The sequence below is a fragment of the Chiloscyllium plagiosum genome, unplaced genomic scaffold (assembly GCF_037043375.1).
Source record: "Chiloscyllium plagiosum isolate Xiang-an unplaced genomic scaffold, Cpla_swu_hap1 HiC_scaffold_18, whole genome shotgun sequence".
NCBI classification, from domain to species: Eukaryota; Metazoa; Chordata; class Chondrichthyes; order Orectolobiformes; family Hemiscylliidae; genus Chiloscyllium; species Chiloscyllium plagiosum.
This window is the reverse complement of record NW_028270156.1, coordinates 71,118,761-71,141,518: the sequence shown is the minus strand read 5'-3', so window position 1 is coordinate 71,141,518 and position 22,758 is coordinate 71,118,761. Positions and strand designations below refer to the sequence as shown.

The following is a 22,758-nucleotide window of genomic DNA, read 5'->3' as shown; positions in this document are numbered from 1 at the left end:
ATAAGTTGAATTGGAGGAGAACTTACTACAAAAAGGGTCAGTTAGCTCAGTTGACTGGATGGCTAGTTTGCATTGCAGAGTGATGCTAACAGTGTGTTCAATTCCTGCACCAGCTGAGGTTACCATAACTGACTGTCTTTCTCAACCAGTCACCACTGCCGCCACCAGTCGTGTCTCTATAATGAAAGAGCAGCCCTTCTGGTCTGGTAAGATTAGATTAGATTAGAATTAGAATCCTCACAGTTTGGAAACAGGCCCTCCGGCCCAACAAGTCTACACCAACCCTCCAAAGAATAGCTCACCTCCTGTATTTACCTTGACTAATGCACCTAACCTCCTCATGTGGGTTTCCTCCAGGTGCTCTGGTTTCCTCCCACAGTCCAAAGATGTGCAGGAGAGGTGAATTGGCCATGTTAAATTGCCCATAGTGTTAGGTGCATTAGTCAGAGGGAAATGGTTCTGGGTGGGTTACTCTTCGGAGGGTTGGTGTGGACTTGTTGGGCCGAAGGGCCTGTTTTCACACTGTAGGGAGTCTAATCTAATCATCCCTGAGCACTATGGGTAATTTAGCATGGCCAATTCGCGTAACCTGCACATCTTTGGATTGTGAGAGGAAACCTGTGTAGACTCCACACAGACAGTCACCCGAGGCTGGAATCAAACCTGGGTCCCTGGTGCTGTGAGGCAGCAGTGCTAACCACTGAGCCACCATACCGCCCTGGTATTAGGACTATGATAACTCCACCTTTTAATATAAATAAGTTACCCAGCCAGTCTCACCCATTTCTTAAAAGGAAATCCTCTCCATGAATTCAGGGGTGAAACTTATTTATCCTTTTGAAAGTGAGATTGAAGAAACCTCTCAAGGTTGTATTTTCTGAGCAAGCTATGTCTGTCAGACTTCAGAGAGAGCCATGCGTGATTGGTGACTTGATTACACCAGTCAGAGGATTAGCGGAAATTCCTCGCTTTAACCTTTTGCTCTTTCAAAATAATCCAATGGCCAAAGTGATTTAACTTTGAGAAGCCTTTCCCTGTAAAGCAGTCTCTGCTTCTTTGGCGATCTTTAAACTGATAAACATTTATATTTTGGTTAACATTCGTAGTCAGTAATATCAATTATTGCATCTTTATTGAATATACTTTATTTCATTCCCACCCTTTGCCTTTGCAGGAACATTCTGTATTCTCGCTATTTTCTCTCAAAGCTCTGGCACAGTTTTATCTGAGCTCCTGTTTACTGGGGCCAAATTGTATCTTATCTTAGTAAAATTAGCTCTTCTCAGTTTTAAACTTTATATTTATTCTAAGCTTACCCTTGTCCTTTTTCCAGAACTATCCTAAATCTAACTGAATTGTGGTCATTGTGTCCAAAATGCTTTCTCCCTGACAGTATTTAGGGACCTATAGCACCCACCCCATTTGTGTAATTGTTCCATTTGTGATTTTTACTTTGATCCATATGGCTACATCATTCCAAGATATCTTGATTCCTTGATCTATATTATATTCACCCCATTCTTCCCTATCTCCTGTAAGTACCCTATGACCAGGAATGTTGAGCTGCCAATCCTATCTGTCCTCTACCTAAGCACTGGTAATAGCTATGGTTTCCGACTTCCACATGCCTAACTGACCCCCAGCTCGTTTGGCTTTGCTAAGCTCACCACTTTCTTATCTAGCTTATGTTTCCTCTGCCTCACATTTCACTCGAATTCCATTTGAGCTTCTCTCCCCTCTAAACAATTAGACAAGATCCCGTTCTCTGCTAATCTAGTTTAATCCCACTCCCAACAGCTAACCACATCTCCTCCTCGCAATTATGTTGATCCTGTTCCTGTTCAAATGTACACGTTGGTTGGGCTACATGTCTCACTTCTCCCCCAGAAATGCCCCAATGCCTCGGGGATCTCAAGCCATCCCTCCTCCACCGTATCTTCAGCCACACATTCATCTACTCTGTCCTATTCTGATACTCATGAGTGTGTGGCATTAGGAATAATGCAGAAACTACTATCTTTTGAAGTCTTTGTTTTCAATTTCCTCTCCAGTTCCCTGAGCAGCTAGACCAAGCACCCAGGGTTCTGGCTAGCCTTCACAGTGGAACCATTGGCTAAAGTACTCGCTTTCAGAAAAGCCAGTCCTTGGAAAGATATCTGCTTGTTCTCTTTTCCTGCGGCATGTCTGTCCGTCTGGGGATGGTCTTACTGCCTCCAGGCAAGTCGAGTGATTAAATGCTGGCCTGGCCAGAGACATCCACATCCTGTGAATGAATTTTAAAAAGTAAGCCATTATCAGTCTACATTACTGACTGTGAATGTTAACCAGTTATTAACCTTTTATTAAATTAGTTTTACTTTGAGGATAAACCAATAATTGTATTTATCAAGAAATCTGGTTGATAGACCTTTTTATTTAAAACCTGATATAGGTAGGTTTTTAATTGGTCACCTTGCTAACTGGAAAAAGTATTTTCATGTTGCAACCTGGGGACTAGTAGGACTTACAGCAGTGATACACTCCTCCTGCCTTGATCACAGTATATTGTTTTGAGGGAGAGTGTAATTGCCTGTAGTCTCCTAGTCAATATTTATCCATCAATTAACGTTGTAAGAGTGGATTATATGGTTGTTGTCATGCTTTTTTGTGGAATTTTGTGATCACATTCCTCTGTTACTTTTCCAAAAGCTGTTTGAGACATCCTGAGGTTGTGAAAGGTGTGATCTGCTTCTTGCTTTCCTTATTGTATCAACTGGAGCAAGCTGCACTTGGAGCACTGAAACTTGTTACTGGCACTTGGATCCCTCTAAACGAAACAGCATGTTCTTTACTTCGTCAGAAGAGGACAGTAAAAGCACATTTTAAGATAATTAATCCACAGTGATTTTGTATCACTGTATATTGATTTTCCTACTTGATAATGTTTGTTAGGCTACAAGCAATGAATTATGACCATGTATAAAACTTGGAAGAAGGAATAGGCCATTCAGTCTATTGTCACAGCTCCATCATGATCATCCTCAACTCCATTTTCCTGCCTTTTCCCCACAACCCTTGACTCCATTACTGTTAAAAATCTGTTTATTCAACTATATTTGATGACCTGACAACCCTCGGAGAGAAGAAATTCCTCCTCATCTCTGTCTTAAACATGTGACTCCTTGTTCTGAGATTATACCTTCTTGTCCTGAGATCCCACAAGGAGAAACCATTTTTCCACATCAATCCTTGCAAATCCTCTCAGAATCTTGTACATATGAACACTTTTGGGTGATAGCACGCTTCACAGTCATTTGACAGGTACTAAGATTGTGTGTGACACCAGTTAAGCACAGAGTCTGCCCTGACCAATGAAAGTCATGATAAATCATTAAAAAGTTCTAACCGACCTTTCCCAAAATTTAGACATTTTTGTTAACTGCTGAGATTTATCTCCCCTTCAAATTGGGAGACCAAAACAAGTATGACAATTGTTGTTTGCAACTCCTGTTTCTGAGTGGATGTTTAACTCTGGGAACTTTATAGCACATTAATATAGCTGTTTCACTTGCACAAACAGGATATCCTACAGAAAGTGAGAGAGAGAGAACCCAGATTTTCCATGGCCGGACTGCCGTTTTCCACCGTAATTGGACATTGCGCCAGGATATCCTTGGAACCCGCATTGTAGCGCACTACAATTACCCAATCCTCCTATGCGTGCATATGAATGCCATCGGCCTCAATTTGACTCTCCCTACACTCTTTCCCCCACTTTTGGACCCAATCCAATCCAATCCAACCCTCCCATGCTTCCCCTCACCGTACCCAACCCCGTCCTGCCATTACCACTTCCCTTTGCACTGCTGGACCCAAACCGTACCTGCCCCAGATCTGGCACTCGCCCTCCTCAACACTGCCAGACCTGGTTTCTCTCGTTGACTCCAACCTACCCTAAATACTGCATCAATAACCTACTTTGCCACCCTGGCACCTGCCTCATTTTCCACTTGGCATCCTACTCGCCTGACATCTTAACCCCAGTCAGCTATTGCCCTACTTGGCACCCTGCCCAGCTGGCATACAACAACCTGGTACCCTAATACCTTTCCTGGTGGCACCCTATCCATCTGGCTTCTTCCCTCAGGCACCCTACACCTACTCAGCTGACACCATACCTACCTGGTACCTGGCAACCTACTTATCCGTGCCCCCCCGCATCTACCCATCTGAAATCCTGCCTTCCCAGCAGCCTGACATCGCACTTACCTCAGCAGCTGTCAAAGTGACTGCCAGGACCTTGCTGAGCTGATTGCAGTGAAGGAGGAACATGGTTTGCCTTCCCCTGACAGTTCTATGCAGCGAAAGAATTGTCGCCAGAGCATGGCTCCGCATTTCTGAATGAGTCCTGATTGGAATCTCCTGCCTGAAATTAAAAAATAGAGCCGAAGTGGCAATCTGCATGAGATCAGCCAACGTTTCTCCTGTAAACTTCATTGAAATATAAATTGACATCACTGCAGTATAAATTATGCAGTGTTTTTGCACTCCAGTAAAAATTGTGGAGTGCAGTTGCATTGTGGTGAGAGTTATAAAGGGAAGTCACACTTCACTATCACTTATACTGTGCAATAACACTACAGAGGTACATGTTTCACAACAGGTGTCCCCTGTCTGGGAATTTGACATTTTTTATCAAATAATAAGAGCTGAATGTACAATCTAGAATATGCATGTCATCTGAGCTACTCAATGGGCTCTGTCACTGCCTTCTCAGGATACAATTTTGTCTGCTTGCATCACATTCCCAAACCAATGCAATCTGCACAGTCCTGGCTTGCTATGGCCTCTTTTGCAAAGCCATCCACAGCTGAACTGTGTAATTCATTTCAAGTTGCACTGACTGACTTTTTGTGGAATCTGTGTCTCACCCTTTTGGTAATTGGTGTGTCAGTATACACATGTTGGAAAGTGGGTAGTGTGGATTCACTTTATCTCTAAGAGAGCTAAAGAACCATATTCAGTTTGATAGCTATCTAATTCCTGTGGGGATATGAAATGTAAGGTTGGCATCTCTGTTCGCGCATGTTAGGACAATTGAAGAATGGGCGATGGAAGAACCTTTTCCTCTACATCAATGATTTCATTACTAATGTATGAAAGCATTCAAAGAAAATTTCGGGGGTGGGGGGACGAAGAATCTACTGTCTTGTTACTACTGCAAAGAATTTTCTCTTGGGTTATTTGCCAGAAACCTTTCTTAATTTCTGGAGGGTTGACAACTCTAAGGAGATCGGAGTAATTTAGCGATGCCATTTCTGTTTCACCTTTCTAGCTGTTAACCAGTTTATTTACATGTGGAATTTAGCAGTTTAAAACTGGTGGTTTTAGCGTGATAGGAAGAGATAAAGTCACCAGTTTAACATGGTTTAACCTGTTGGGCACCGTGCCTCCAGTGAGGTGCAGGGTTGAGAAGGAGAGTCCTTAATGGTAGCTTCCGCCAGTGTGGGAATTGAACCCATGCTGTTGGCATCACTCTGCGTTGCCATCCAACCCCTCTAACTTTTACCCAATAATATTGAAAACTTTCATAAAAATAGAGATTTACTCTGAAATGTTAATCGCAGCTGACTATAATATGGATAAAGGAACATTCAGGGAATGTATAGTGCTAATTTAGGGGCGGCACGGTGGCACAGTGGTTAGCACTGCTGCCTCACAGCGCCAGAGACCCGGGTTCAATTCCTGCTTCAGGCGACAAACTGTGTGGAGTTTGCACATTCTCCCCGTGTCTGCGTGGGTTTCCTCCGGGTGCTCCGGTTTCCTCCCACAGTCCAAAGATGTGCAGGTCAGGTGAATTGGCCATGCTAAATTGCCCGTAGTGATAGGTAAGGGGTAAATGTAGGGGTATGGGTGCGTTGCGTTTCGGTGGGTCGGTGTGGACTTGTTGGGCCGAAGGGCCTGTTTCCACACTAAGTAATCTAATCTAAAAAAAAAATTGTAATATTAACATATTTGGCATGAATTTGTAAACAAAAAAGTCAATTTTTATTCAGTTTTGGGAGGCCTAAAATAAACCTATTTAAATCCTACCTAAATTGACATTCCCTGGCAAATTTATATAGTGTATTTAAATGAGCTGTTTAGTAATCATGAACAAATCTCCAATACAATTTTGTGTTGCCCAGCGCTTCACATAATTAGAGAGCTCCTCAGCAGGGTCAGTGCTTTTAATGCAGGGTGAGAAATAGGAAGATTTCCATGACCTCCTGCTCGGTGGTATTCATTGAGAATCCTGTTTCAGTTGCCCTGTTATCTCTGGCCAAGTACATTGAAAAACCAGAGATTATGCTGGTTGAACAGGCCAATTGTGACTTGAACAATGCAAGAGGTATGAATTGTTCCTAAATGTGGCCAGCTCTAGGCTTTCCGCCATGAGAACAAAATTATTGTTTTGGTGTGAAATGGGGATAAAGTAAACTAACTGGTTTCCTTTAACTGGCCTGATATCCTGTTTGATGCCACACAGCTAATGCTAATCGTTACTGTAGGATGTATCCAATTATGTTGCTAAATTTTGTGTTGTTTCACTTTACCTCTATAGCATCCAAATCAAACCCTGAATGCAAAAGAATCTATGTTTATCATTGTGGTGATCTTTGCTATCTTGATTTTTGCGTCAGGGTCTCAAACTTTGCGCTCTCTCTCTCTCTCGGACACACAATCACTGGGTGGCAGAAGTGAAGACAAGTGGTCTTGTGTTTGTTGCCTTGTCCCTTATGATCCTACATGAGACTACAAAATTATTATGATTTCAGGCTGGCAAATTTATGCTAAAATCTGATTAGAGATCAATATCTTTTCTATTTTTAAAGTAGGCAAACGGTGAGACCAACAAGATTTCCTGAGAGAACAAAGACAAGCTTCCAGTGTTTTTTTAGATTAGATTAGATTAGATTCCCTACAGTATGGAAACAGGCCCTTCGGCCCAGCAAGTCCATACCGACCCTGGGAAGAGTAACCCACCCAGGCCTATTCACCCCTGACAATGGGCAATTTAGCATGACCAATTCACCTAACCTGCACCTCTTTGGATTGTGGGAGGAAACCGGAGCTCCCAGAGGAAGCCCACGCAGATACGGTGAGAATGTGCAAACTCCACACAGTCAGTTACCCAAGGCAGGAATCGAACCTGAGTCCCTGGTGCCGTGAGGCAGCATTGAGCCACCATGCCATCCCTTTGGATTAAATGACAAACTTTTAAACTAAACATCATGAGAACAGACGTACAATCTGCAGCACCTAGACTACTTATTTCTAACACACATTTATTAACATATTTGAAAATATGGGTACTAGATTGTGATTAAACACCCTGTGACACCCGTCAAACAAAGTGCAGCCTCATCCCTGATGAAGAACTTATGCCCGAAACGTTGATTCACCTGCTGTGCTTTTCCAACGCCACACTCTCAACTCTGATCTTCAGCACCTGCAGTCCTCACATTTCTCCACCGATTTAACAGCAATTCCTCACATATGTTAATGACATGGTGAGTCACCAAATATCTCGAAACTGCACAAGCCATCCCCATTCTTCACTTTTGCCAATCTGTCCCTAAAACCCTCTCAAACCACTCTGTGATAAACTGCCTCAATGTCTGCTCCTGTTCTGCTTAGTCACCCTCGTTCCCTTGTATCAACGCTGTCCTAAGCTTTGAAATCTGCACTCTGGTTCTTATTTACAGGCAGAACTCTTAACGTTTTTGCCAACCCCTAGCTTCACCAAGCTAGATTTTACCTTGTAATCTTTTTTTCCCTGAATACAGCCTTTCTCTGCTGCATCAAACAAATATTATTCATGGCTTTGCATCCCCACCTCTCAACTGTAGTTCGAGAGACTTAACTCTCTGTCCCTTATGTATAACATATTAAAAATCAGCTCTCCTAGCCAACTGTTCTAATATGGAGTCTCATCTCTGTTTGCTTCACAACTCCATCCCTGTCTGTAATCTTTTGCAATGTTTTTCAATGACACATATACTGTTCTGGGTGACCTATTGATTGCCATGCAATAAGCACTTCGTCTGTTACTGAGCAGAATAAGGTGTCCCAACCTAGCAATTCTTAGAACGGAGTGTGCTCCGAACGTTGTATTCTCTGGGAATGTGAGCTTACCTACTATAACTGAATACACAGGAAATGGGTTTCATCACACCACTTTTTCATCGGTTTAGGCTCTCTTGATTTGGTGAAAGCACTGATCCCTTTGTGTTAGAAGGTAATGGAATGAAGCCCCACCTTAGGATTTGATCATATAATTCAGGCCTTCATCTGATTTATGTATTCCGAGAGTGTTGCATTGCTGGAGGTTAATCTGTTTTCACAGGTGAAAGATCCCTTGATATTCAAATAGGACCAAGCTAGTTCTCTCCAGTGTCCGAATCAATATTTGGCTATGTCCGTTCTGTAATAACTCAAAGCAGATTATCCAGAAATTTATCTTTCAGTTTTTGGGAACTACATGTTTGCTGACATTGATCTAATTTAACAAAACAGTCGATTTGTGGTAAAGCACTTTGTGAAGTCCTGAGGACCTGAAAGGTACTATATAAATGCAACATTTTTCTGATATTCTTTCTTTCTTTGTTTATCCAGGTGAAACTGTTAATGTTGGTGATGCACTGTGTGAAATAGAAACAGACAAAGCTGTGGTTACCTTGGACTCCAGTGACGATGGTGTACTGGCAAAAATCATGGTAAGAACATAAATTTCAGATCAAGAGTCATTCATCATCATTTTCCTTCAGAATGGTGAAAAAGTACATTCAATGTTGTGTAGCAGAATCAAGGACAAGGAAAGGAGCTGTGGAGATTGAAGGATGGGGCTAGCCTCTGTTCCTGATGCATCTCTCAGCAGCCGCTGAGAGAATAAATTCAGTGGAGCTTGACTGTGCAGAGCTCAATTGCTGGTTGAAATTGCTAAGAATTGTTGAAGGAAATTGTGTTGAAGAAGGCTTGCTAATTCTAATATTCCCACTGCTCTTTGTTTTATCTTTGAAATGCAATTCCTCCAGCAAAGCTTGCATTCAGGTGCAAAAGGTAATAATCTTTGCCTGGATTGATGTTAGATCTGGTCTGAAGAAGGGGAAATAAATGCAATGTTTTATTCAATGAACAGCTACTTTCATGAGCTTCAGGAGATTGATGGGTTTCCTGTAGGTTACCAGAGAGGATCACAGATAAGTAGTCATCAATCAATATTTTGCAGATAAAGGCATGCTGTACTGTAGATGTTGCTACTGATTTGTGTTTTAAGAGTTTGGTTATGTAGTCATACGCTACTCTCCTTTATTTCTCATTAGTTTCCCTGTCAACTATTATTTATCCTGCCCTTTTTAAATTAACGGCTTCACTAGTGGTTTTAAATGAAGTCTCTCTAGGCTTGGCGATATTCACTAGATTAACGGTAATGTTTGAAACACTTGGCTTCCATATCTATAAATGAGTCATGTAGATTTTATTTTGCATGGCAGTTTGTTGACAACTGTGGGAAATTACTATTTCAACATAGTCAATTCAGCTTGTGTATAAAGTGAGTGTTAATCAGTACTAGAGTCTCTTGGTTTCTAGTGCTTGAAGGTAGAAAGTGTCTACAGCAAAGTCTGATTAATATACAGATTGACCTGGAATTCTCAGCCATTCTTAACTAAATAATGGATGAGGAGCCTCGATACATTATGTTGAAAACTAATTATTCAAATGAGAATTGTCAGTAACAAAGCTCTCTAAAACTGGAGTGGTTAATTTTTTCATGTAATGTGTTGCATTTCACTTTTACTCACTCACTCAGGGCTGATTAGCAAATTTCAGAAAGATAAATACGTTAGGAATTTATCTTGCTATTAAGCAAAATAACAAAAAGTGTGCATATTTTTCTGGACAAGCCTGAAATGAGAAGAATGTTGACCTTGCCAGTGAGGCCCACATCCCGGGAACAAATAAGAAAACTTCTATTCATTTTGCTGCGGGAATTTTGCCACATATATTTTATGTGCTCATACTATCAGTCGCACAGTTCAAATCACAGGTACTGGGAAACAGTTAAACCGAGTACCTCAGTGACATTGTCTTGTTGTGCACAATGCTGTACTTTTGTACAGAAAAGAGACTACATCTAGACAATTGGGAAAATGCAGTTGGGAGCATATTATGAGTAAGCAATTGACAGCGATACAGAGAGCTTCAACAATTTCAAGCCTGGACAGCCGTTTGAGGTAATGCTCAGCAGCAGGAGAATTGTTGGATTGATATAGATGATAGAACCATCTCTTGGGGTAATGTCACATCCAGTGAATCAAAGGTACCAGATAATGTATAAAATTTGGCAACCTCAAAAGGCTTGCTGTGGTGACAGTGATTACAGAGTGTCTTTGCCTCAGAACAGGGAGGTTTTGCATTGCCTCCATCCCGAGCCCTGTCTCCCACTGAGGAACCATGTATAATATAAGCAGGCCTGAAGAAGCATAAGACATTATTTGACCACCTGAACACTTCAGGAATCGGGCCTATTTACCTGTGAATGCGAAGGTAACACCAAAAGCTGGAGATGACTCGGAGCATTTTACAGTCAAGTAAAGGTTAAACCTGGAACCATTGAAAGAGCAGGGATGTCAGCAGAAAGAGATGGTTATCTCAGAAACAGTGGACTGAGTAGTAAATGGCCCAGTAATGCACGGGGGGAAGAAGTGGCATCTGTGGAAAGCAAGAGCAGGAACAGAATGAATTATTGTCCAATAATTCAGAGTAGAATTGCATTAGAGGCAGGAATATTAGTGAAGTTGAGGAGAACAGTTTGGGGAGCCAAGGGCACTAGCTAAAAGCCACATTACAAGCTAAGGGAGGGTGAGATCAGCCAGGAGACATGTGCAGTGAGAAAAGGAAAATAGTATGCTTTAGACGCAGAAACAGGGGAACAGCCTAGAAGCTAATACAGTCAGCAAACTTATAAGGCATCGACCAATAGATCTATAGAACAATAGTGCAAAATGCGTAGTGCCAAAATCAATGAACATATTATACAGTAATCAGTATGGCCATCGTTTATCATTCAGTTGAATTCATGATGCACCATAGGGATCATTATTCATCAGTTTTATCCAAATTTCTTTTTAGGTCTAAAATTTTCTCCATATGTTGTGATAACTGTCAAATGGATAGTTTAATGGTTCGCAGTAACTAGAGATTCATTAACATCAGTTAATGATAGTGATTTCCAGGACTGAAAATTCATCTAAGTCACCTTAGGAAGGAGGAAGTTTGAAGTGTATGCTATAAAATGTATAGTTTTGGGCATACTCTTTGAGGCATTTGGCAGAACTGGCTTCAATGTGCTACATTAATTAACAAAAAAGCAGCGCTGGAGAAATTGATAGATCTGCCAGCATCTGTGGAGAGAGAAACAGAATTAAAGTTTTGAGATCAATATGAGTCCTCCACTGAAGGAGTGTCCTTTAGGATTCAAAACATTAAATTCTTTCTCTCTTCATAGATGCTACCATACCTGCTGAGTTTTCTCTGTATTTTCTGTGTTTGCTTCAAACTTCCAATATCTGCACTATTTTGCTTTCTTTGTTGGTAGTCAATCATTTTCTGATAGCCATTCATTACTGGAACGTTTAGGTCTGCCACTTTTGTCTAATTGTCTCAACACACAATATTTGTTCATAATGAAATCTTGTAGGATAATGGTAAAGTTGCAGTTAGTTGATATGGTGTGGGGAACACACACAACTGTATTGTGGGGAGAGAGTGCATTGGTTGTGAAGGATGAGGTGGGATATGGGAAGGACAGTCAGAATCTCTGTGTATGTGAGGCCAGCAGAACTAGGGCAGATGCAAAACTGGGCAGCTAGGAACTGCAGGATGATATATGACCAGATTGGAGTGGCTGTAGTTAGCGATTTTTAAGAGAAGTTTTTGCTGCAAAGAATTTATCATTGTAAAAGTTTAATCAAATACCTGGTACGTTGTTAATGGTTAGTGGGAAATTTTATACATATTGATGTAGTTAACATGTAAATCATTCAGCACAATCCGTTTTTGTCAATTTACAGTGAAATTCGTTTTAAAACTGTTATTTCTTCAATGCAAGAGCCATCCTATGGGATCAACTTGATTTACAAATGGTTCTCCCAACATATTCTTGCTAAATGCATACTTGTATGCAGCAAACCTATGAAGTTTCACAGACTTAGCAGCTGTGTAATAATTCCTTTTTACGCTCTATGTATTTCTGTGCTTTCATAAGTCTCATTGGTCTATGGAGGCATTTGATGAGAATTCAGTCTCTCTGAAAACTAGGAATACTAGTTACAGTTTGTATAATGTGGCATTGATGTTGACAGCAACTGGTGAGTCAGGAATGTCAAGGTTTCATACTTTATATTGTGTTATTTTCATAGGCAAGTAGATTGTATGTCAGAGGTGAGATTGAGAGGATTTAAACATGACCTTGTAGCCTGATGATAACATGAAAGTTTAAAAGATGAGAGTTGACTGATAAAGCAGCGCACATGATCATAGTTAAACTAGATTACTATGTTACTGTTGCGCTGTATGATTGCAATGTCAAAAAGTTGTTTAAAAAAAACATTTATTGCAGTGATTGTGGGAAAACTATGATCAAAAGGTAACCTCATAAATCATGAACATTTAACATCTCTGGTTAAGTGTGAAAACATTCTCATGTTCAGATACAATGATGAGCCGGCAATGAAGTGTGCAAAGGAAATAAACAGTTTGGGGGGTGGGGTAAATGTAAATTGGTGGAAACATTGGAATAGTAACAAACAATCTTTGTGTTTGTCGAATCCCAATGTGATAAACTTACTCTTCAATGCAATACTCCATCCAAACATCATCATCATCACAGCATTAGGTAAGCATTCACCAGAATGTTTCGCCTGCAACACCTGGAACTTGTGAGAATTGACTTTATCTGGGTGACTTTTTCTGAAGTTTCAAAGTTCCACGTGTAATTGCTAACCAGCTGGGAAATTAAAATCTGAAACCACTGTTTCGAGCAGTGATTAGGTGTTTCTGAGGAGATGCAAAGTTGTAATTATATCAATTAAGCCATTGAAACCCATGTCCCCAGTCATTAAATTACCTTCTTTCAACTTGTTTCTATGTAATAGTAAGTGAATGTATATATTTTCAGGGAGAATATAACTGATGCCTTGTTACTTCACCGTGTGATCATTGCTTACCTGGCCAGACTGGAAAATATTTTGAATTGATGAATTTTTCAGTGAGGCCCAATATATTTTAGTCCACCAACTGGAAATGATGGTCTGTGTCATTTGAAGAGACTGGGCATCAGCTTGTTCCCATGTGCTGCTAGCTAACTCACAAAGCATTTGACTTTGAGCATGAGCTCCGACGTCTAATTGTCTAACAACACAACCTGTACTGCAGAGTTGCAAAATCTAACAAGTTATATAATACACAGTTCCACACTGGTCCACTCTAGGCAAGGCCAGCTAGCACTGAAGCATTTCGGAACTGAATGCTGTTTGTGTTTACACATTTCATTGATAAATTATCATCACATACCCTTTGAGCAATCCTTTTTCTTCCTAATTTTCTGTGCCTTTTGTTGCATTTTACATCTTCTGTTACATTTTTCAGTTAGTTCAGAACTATGAGTATATGTTGTATTTAACAAAAATCAGTCTGCACCAGTTCTTACATTTGTACGAATTCAAATTCCAAAACTATTTGCAGGAGCCTTTAAAAAAAAATCTGGACCGAACAAGTCAAATTGATTATGTAGCACATTGATGACAACCCTATACCAGACATTGCAGTCACTGAAATTTAAGGATGCTTCAGATTTTGTTCTCTCGTTTTAGTTCTGTAGTTTTCTGTAGAAAACTATGGATAAGTTTTGAACAAGTATTTTTGTGCCTGTCATCTTCAATAATATGAGTTCTTATATTGTTGAAGTAGTGTGATGCAGCCTGTTAGGTGAAAATGTTTAGCCCAACTCTAGACTAACATCTTGTAAGTTATATATAAGAGCTTCGATTATCGGAACGAGATGGGCAGGCTCTATTTCATTTGGATAATTGATTATTCAGCTAATCAATTTTTAATTTGAACGGGGAAGCCATACTGGTGCTCTACCAGAGAACTTGTTTAAATTTATAATTTTAATGAGTTTGCAATTTAAACAAACTAATCTTTGCAGTCTGGAAATTACAGGTTAAAGTGAGAAGAACTAAACCTTTACCAAGAAATCCCAGCATTAAACAAGGTCCCAAACAGCTGCTGCGATCACCAGACCATTTCCAGTATCCGTTTCCGTGAGCTCAGTCACGCGATAGAGAGACGGAAGCCCCGCCTCGCACATGCATTTACATTCTTGGCCTTTTTTTTAATGAATGGCCCAGTAAAGTCCCGGGATTACTGTAAAACACTTAGGTTTGCAAAGGGCTGTGTAACAACTCTTAACTAAAATATATCCAGTCGCTGTTGCTTGAGCTGCTTGCATTTCTTTGTTTTTGCCAGCGTTTTCACGTCATCTTCAGTACAAGTAAATCGAATACAGTATACTTGCGTCTTTGATGTGGGACCTTTAAATCATCTTCAGATAATCCAATATTCGGATAATTGAGATTCCTCTGTACATGAAAAATGCATCCCCATGCCAATACAAGAACTTCAAAACTTTGCATACACATCACCTTAAACATGCTAATGGAAAGTTTCACTGAATTCTTTAAAGATCTGAACTCAGTTGGTTTTCATGCATTCTGTAGGTACATCTGTAAGATTGCTGACCTACTTCCCATTTGGAAGAAGCAAGCCCATCTCAAAAACAGATACTTCAATAGTCTTTGATACTGCTAGAAGATCCTTTATGGAGTTTCTTAACATGGATGGGATGTTTTCAATTTAGGAGATTAAAACTTAATGGTCCCAAAAACATCAACCAGTACTCCAAATTTTTAACAAGTCTTTTTGCCGTTTGTGGTTGCAAAGTATGTAATTCTCAGTCACCAAGTTTCAACTTTTCTGTATTTAAGTTACATAATAGGAGACTCAGTGTTGACATCATGTGGGGTAAAAAAACATTTGGATATCTCTGGAAAACTTATGTTTTTTTTAAAAAAAGAGTGGGAATGCAGTTCGCTATTTCATGAGTTTTTGATGATTTTCCCCAGCAATGTTTGGTAAGTTCGGAGAAGGAGACCATTTTCATTCCTCATGTCTGTGCTAAAGAGTAGCAATGCAAACTGGTGGCTGGGATGCCAATCAAGCAGTCTGTTTTTCCATGGATTATGTCTTGTTTTGTTGAAGTTGTGCTTACCAAGCATGTGGAGAGTATTCTATCACACCCCTTCCCTGTGCCTTGATGTTGGTGTATAGGTTTTAGACAGTCAGGAGGTGAGTTCCTTGTTGCAGAATTCCTAGAATTCGCATGCCTAATTTTTTTACATGTCAAGTCCAATTCAGTTTTGGATCAATGGTGACCCCCAGCATGCAGATAGTAGGGGATTCAGTAATATTAATACAATTGAACGTCTTAGGGAAATGGACAAAGATGTTGTACTGATTGAAATTATATATATATTCTGTTATCATAGCTGATCCGTAAGATGAAGCAGCTTTGTCATTTTTACCTAGCTCTGTGATACCATGTGTTTACTTGCTCCACCTAGGAGAGTTTGGTGAAGCACATATGAAAGTATGTAAAGAAGTCATAATTTCCAGTTTAACTGTGAAAGGAGATGTAATGTTAGATGCCACGTTACATGTAGAGCCACAGCAGTGGCACAGAGGTGTGGCTGTTGCCACTGAGTCAGATTTGTAATAGGCAAAACATGAGTTAATAATGTTTTCGATGCTAATGCTACTACTTAATGAATGTCATGCAACAAGTGAGAAGACCATGAATAATGACCAGTAGGTGTTCCCTACTTCTACAACTACTACTAAGAGATAACGAAAGGAAGGTTCTTGTGGCACAGTGGTACTGCCCCTACATCTGAGGCCAGAGGCTTGGGTTTAAGTCCTACCTAAGAGAAGTTGAGTGCTGCAGATGCTGGAGATCAGAGTCAAAGAGTGTGGTGCTGGAAAAGCACAGCTGATCAGGCAGCATTCAAGGAGCAAGACAGTTAACGTTTCAGGCATAAGCCCTTCATCAGGAATGATTCTTGTGGGCTAAGGAGGCTGAGAGATAAATGGGAGGAGGGTGTGAGGCTGGGGGGGAAGGTAGCTGGGAATGTGCTAGGTAGATGAAGGTGGGTTGAAAGTGATAGGTCAGAAAGGAGAGTGGAACAGATAGGTGGGAAGGAAGATGGACAGTTCAAGAGGGCAGTGCCAAGATGGAAGGTTGGATCTGGGATGAAGTAGGGGGGAGGGGAAATGCGGAAACTGGTGAAATCCACATTGATCATGTGGTTGGAGGGTCCCAAGACGGAAGATGAGGATCCTCCAATCACATGGGATCAATGTGGATTTCATTTGTTTCCTCTTTTTCCACCACCCCCACCTTTTTCCCAGATCCAACCCTCCAACTCAGCATCACCCTCTTGAACAGTCCTACCTTTCCATCTTCCTTCCCACCTATCTGCTCTAACTTCTTCTCCGACCTATCCGTTTCACCCTCACCCTCATCTACCTATCTCCTGCTCATCTGATGCAGACTGACCAGCTGTGCTTTTCCAGCATCATGAACTTTGATTCAAGTCCTACCTGTTTGAGAAGTATGTCATAACATGTTTAAGCAGGTTGATTAAGAAAGTCTGAGAAACAATAAGACTCTGTCATTTTCTGGGTCTGTAGATGTTAAGGTGCAAAGATGGCCTTCAATTGAAAGATGTGCTCTTCCTGTCAGATGTGGGAGAGTAGGAAGAGTTTATATGTTATTGATGATTATGTCTGCAGTAAGTGTGTATCAGATCACATGGATCAGTTGGAGCAGCAGTTAGAGGCAATGAGGAATTTACAGGAGCTAGAGGATGTGAAGGATGGCAGTTATAGGAAGGGAGAGAAACCACAGATACAGTCAGGTGTAGATGGGTTAACTCTTAAGAAAGGTAGGAGAGGGAGGCAGGTAGCACAGGCATCTCCTGTGGCTTTCCCCATCTCGAACAAGTATGCTGTTTTGGAAAATGTAGAGGATGATGGACTCTCGGGAATGTAGCACTGATAGCTAGGTTTCTGGTACCGAGACTGACTCTAATGTAAGACTGGGTACACTAGGTTCCAAGCCCCCTATTGCAATCGGGACTTTCTAGTCAGAGGCACAGACAGCTATTTCTACAGCTGAAAGTGAGATATAAGGATGGTGTGTCGCCTCCCTGGTGCCAGGATCAAGAATATCTCTTAGAGAGTGCAAAATATTCTCAAAAGGGAGAAGGACCAGCAGGAGTTCATTGTACGTGTTGAAACGAACGACATTGGATGAGAAAAGAATGAATTCTGAAGAGACAATATAGGAAAGATAGGCATGAATTTAAAAAGTGGGTCCTCTGGGGTAGTAATATCTGGATTAGTCGTAGTACCACTGGCTAGTGAGGGTAGGAACAGGAGGATAAAGCAGATGAATGCCTGGCTGAGGAGCTGGTGCAGTGGAGAAATAGTCACAATTTGGGATCATTCAAATCTCTTCTGGGATTGTAGTGACCTGTATAAGAAAGACAGATTGTGTCTGAATTGGAAATGGACTAACATACTAGCAGGGAGATTTGCTAGAACTGCTGGGGAGGATTTAAACTAGTAAGGTGGGGGGGTGAGGGGCAATGATGGTGTTGTGAGACCCAGGGAGATAGTGAGGTAAAAGATCAATCTGAAACTGGTACATTTGGGAAAAGAAGCAAGTCAAAGAGTCAGGGCAGGTAGGTACAAAGCAGAGAATGAGATAGAACTGATAAATGAAACAGCCTTTATTTCAATGCAAGAGGCCGAACAGCAAAGGCAGATGAACTCGGGATGGTTAGGAAAAGGAGACTGGGATATCACAGCAATTACGGCGACGTGGCTCAGGGATGAACAGGACTGACAGCTTAATGCTTCAGGGTGCAGATGCTATAGAAAAGGGGGCAAGAAAGGGAGTGGTGTTTTTGATAAGGGATAGCATTACAGCTGTACTGAGGGAGGGTATTCCTGGGAATGCAGAGAAGTTATCTGTGTGGAACTGAGAAATAAGAAAGGGGCGATCCCTTATTGGGATTGTACCGTAAACCCTCTAGTGGTCATTGGGAAATTGAAAAGCAAACCTGTAAGGAGATCTCTGTTATCTGTAAGAATAAGAAGGTAAAGGAATGGCTGGAAAATGGGAAGCCTTCAAAAATGAGATCATGAGAATTCAGAGACAGCACGTTCCTGTTAGGGTCAACGGCAAGGCTGGTGGATGTCGGGAATGCGGGATGACGAGAGAACTTGAGGTTTTGGATAAGAATGAGAAGGAAGCATTGTCAGGTGTAGACAGCAGGGATTGAGCAATATAAAGCATATAAAGGCTATGCAGTATACTCTAGGGAAATCAGGAGAGCAAAAAGGGGACATGAGAGATCTTGACAAATAGGGTTAAGGAGAATCCAAAAGGATTTTCCAAATACATTAAGGACAAAAGAGTAATGAGGGAGAGAAAAGGGCCCCTTAAAGATCACAAGGCTGCCTATATGTGGGGGTGATACGAGATAAGTATTTTGCATCAGTATTTAATGTGGATTAATATGTAAGATAGAGAACGTGGGGAAATAAGTAGCGACCTTTTGAAAAATTTCCATATTGGAGGAGGTGGTGCTGGGTATCTAAAAACACGTAAAAGTGGATAAATCTCCAGGACCTTATCAGGTGTATTCTATAACTCTGTGAGAAGCTAGGGAAGAGGTTGCTGGTCCCTTTGCTGAGAAACTTGTATCATCAGTAGTCACAGGTGAGGTGCTGGAAGACTGGAGGTTGGTTAACATGATGCCACTATTTAAGAAACCTGGTAAGGAAAAGCCAGGGAAGTATAGACCAGTGAGCCTGACGTCGGTAGTGGGCAAGTTGTTGGAGAAAACCCTGAAGAGCACAATTTACTTGTATTTGGAAAGGCAAGGACTGATTAGGGATAGTCAACGTGGCTTTGTGTGTGGGAAATTGTCTCACTGACTTGATTGAGTTATTTGAGGGAGTAACAAATAGTGTTGATGAGCAGTGCATGTGATCTATATGGACTTGAGAAAGATGTTCGACCAGGTTTCTCATGACAGACTTCTTGGCAAGGTTAGATCACATGGAATACAGGGAGAACTAGCCATTTGGATACAGAATTGGCTTGCAAGTAGTAGACAGAGGGTGGTGGTGGAGGATTGTTTTTCAGACTGGAGGCCTGTGGCCAGTGATGTGCCAAAAGGATAGGTGCTGGGTCCACTGCATTTTGTCATTTTATATAAATGATTTGGATGTGAACATAGGCATATTCGTAAGTTTGCAGATGACACCAAAATTGGAGATGTAGTGTACAGCAAAGAAAGTTACTCCAGACTACAGTGGAATCTTGATCAGACGGGCCAATGAGCTGAGGAGTGGCACGGCATGGATGACTTGGACCAAATGGTCTGTTTCCATGCTGTACAGCTCTGACTCGAAATATGATTTCAAAGTCCTTATCGCATCACCAGCCTTAAATGCAATTATTTCCTCATGGAATTCCTAGTTCATGAAACCCGATATTCTACTAAACCTTCACCACTTTCCTCTGTGTGATGAATGGCTTGCTGACATTAAGCATGCAATCACGAAGCTCATTTATTTTCAGAACTCCCATGAGACAATGCAGAAGCTGTATTGTGTATGCACAATTACAATTCCAGCACTAAATCACGTAACTAGTTTATTCCCTGTTTGATGCAGGCTTTTCCATAAAAGCAGAGGCTGATTTCTATCTCTTTACATATTTGTTGCCAGATGGAAAAGATTCTCAAATTTACATGTTCAACGGTACAAAGAAAATGAGAAAATATATTGGAATTTGCGTTCATACTGCTATTTTAGTGAGTCAGTCAGTTAGGATTGGAATTGAATGCATTTGTCTTTTACAATTCAACATTTGGATAATCGTGTTCTCCAATATATACTGAATTTTTGAATTTAAAAACAAACTTCTATTTGAGGAAAATATGAAATAAACACTGAAATCCCTGGGAATTCTTTCGAGGAGTTTGGTCCAGGAACATGGAGCTCCAAATATTGATGATGATGATGTCAAAAGCTGTGATTTAGAATCAGTCAATATCTGTCTTCTACATTGCATCATTTTTATTACTGTAATTTGCCACTCCATTTCTCCTCTTTGTTGTACTGTTACAAGGACTATGCCATTAGTTATTTTTGTAAGATTATTTCCATTTGTAGCTCCACATCTTTCGATCTGTAGTTTTCAAGGTCCAGCCCACACAATGCTTTTATGCTTTAAGAACTGTCATGATTTGATGATTGCAGGGAAATAGGTCAGTAAAGCTGCTCTTGCTGTTTCTTCTTTGTTTAATTTCATCAGTCGTCTGCTATCAAATTCCCCAAAAAACCAATTTGATCCACTTGCGCTTTATCCGTTATTACTTTAAGGTCAGTTTTCTTTATCAGAATCATTTAATTTGGCAATTAACATTTGGGAATTAACGAGTGAAACTTCAGTCTTGTGTTGACTGCAATACCGTCATTTGGATGAGTGGCTCATGCTTATTATGAAGAGTAGGAGAATCTGTTGTCCTCACAAATCAACTGCCCATAAAAAGTACTAATTCCTTTCACTTGGAGGTTTCTCATGTCATACAGCACAGAAACAAACCTTTCAGTCCAAACAGTCCACACCAACCATAATCCCAAATTAAACTAGTCCCATCTGCCTGCACTTGGCCCCTATCCCTCCAAACCTTTTCTCTTCATGTACTTATCCAAATGTTTTTTAAACATTGTAACTGGACCTCCATCCATCACTGGCTGTGGCAGTTCATTCCACGCACAAACCACGTTCTGTGTTCTTAAAAAAACAATTGCCCTCCATGTCTTTGTTAACTCTTCCTCCTGTCGTTCTAAAAACTGCCTCCTAATCTTGAAATCCCCCACTCTAGGGAAAAGGCACCTGTCATTCATTTTATCTGTATCCCTCATGATTTTAAAAGCCACCTCGACTGAGGAGGCAGAGGGTGCTTTTCACAACAGTTGCATTTAACAATGACTGTAGATGTTCTCCTTCCTGGGAAATGAAAATGATGCATATGTAAGATAAGGAAGCAGCAACAAAACTAACAAAATCTCAGATTCTGTGATATACCTGCATGTGAACATTGAGTGTGCTTCATTCATGAAAACACAAACTTAGATTACTTCCCTAAAAGCAAAATGCTGCAGGTGCAGGCAATCAGAAGCAAATGATTCTTCTTGGAACTAATCTGTTATGAAAAAGTCATGTCAAACTCAAGACACTCAATTTTTCTCTTCACAGACCTGCGTTTCTCCAGCATCCTCTACATTTGTGTCTGGAATTATTTATTTGGCATTTATTCTGTTCAGCAAGGAATTTCAGGCAGAAATCCCTCTGACTAAAGAATATCATAATCTGCTTGTCTCTGTGCCCGAAACGTCGAATCTCCTGTTCCCTGGATGCTGCCTGACCTGCTGTGCTGTTCCAGCAATAAAGTTTCAACTCATACTGGTCTTACTCACCAAACTGTTAGCAATGTCAGAGCTAAAAAGTGCATCATATATCCAGTATTTAAGAACATATCCAAGCAGGCCACCATCTATCCATTAACCTAAAAAGTCCACATATTGTTGCTCAGAGTTCAAATAGATGGGCATTTCATGGTATATGATACTAAACTTTCCCTTTTTTTTTTACTTCTTGTTATACCTGGGGTTAATTTTAACATCCAAATGAGTGGGGTTGGGTCAGGTGTTTAATGTGAAAAGGGCTGAAAGTTGCTTCTGACTCACTTGCTTGGGCTTAACTGATGTGATACAAAGGCCAGATAGCCCAGTCACTCACAGGAAGCAGGTTGGTAATTTGAAATCTCTTAAGGCCAGAAGCCTCGCGTTCAGGTTTAACACTGGCTCGCTGGATTTTTTGAGCCTGTGGAAGCCCCACAATGAAAGGGAAGCAGAATCCAGTTTGAATGTAGGTGCTTTTACAACACAGATTTTGGGCTATGGTGAGTAGGAGTACCCCCCTAGCCCCAAGGAAAAGCTTTAAGGCATCAGCCTCTTGGTGAGTACTTTGATCTTTGACTTCTGCTGAGGTCTCTCTTAATGCCACCTGGGATAGTGTTTCAAGTACAATGATAACATTGACACTAGTTAGGGTCTAGATTAGAGTGGTGCTGAAAAAGCACAGCAGGTCAGGCAGCATCCGACGTTTCGGGCAAAAGCCCTTCATCAGGAATGAGGCAGGGAGCCTCCGGGATGGAGAGATAAATGGGAGTGGGGTGGGGCTGGGGAGAAGGTAGCCGAGAGTACAGTAGGTGGATGGAGGTGGGAATGAAGGTGATAGGTGGGAGAGGAGAGTGGAGCAGATAGGTCATGAGGATGGTGTTGAGCTGGCAGGTTGGAATTGGGGTGAAGTGGGGTGGGGAATGAGAAACTGGTGAAGTCCACATTGTTGTAACAGTACAGGGTTACCCCATCTGCTCAGAGTCCATGCACCAGTTCCCTACGTTATTCCTGATCAGCCCTACCTTCTCCCTGATCATTCCCTTATTCCTAACTTATGAGTAAAATGCC

At 41.0% G+C, this 22,758-nt stretch overlaps 1 protein-coding gene across 2 annotated transcripts in view; it reads left to right on the top strand.

Annotated features, from left to right (window-relative positions):
* pdhx (pyruvate dehydrogenase complex component X) overlaps positions 1–22,758 on the top strand; it is a 219,183-nt gene that overhangs the window by 28,243 nt on the left and 168,182 nt on the right. For both annotated transcript variants that reach the window (XM_043706270.2, XM_043706268.2), the window contains exon 3: positions 8,638–8,738. In XM_043706270.2, coding sequence (XP_043562205.2) covers positions 8,638–8,738 — 101 coding nt within the window. The remainder of the gene's footprint in view (positions 1–8,637; positions 8,739–22,758) is intronic.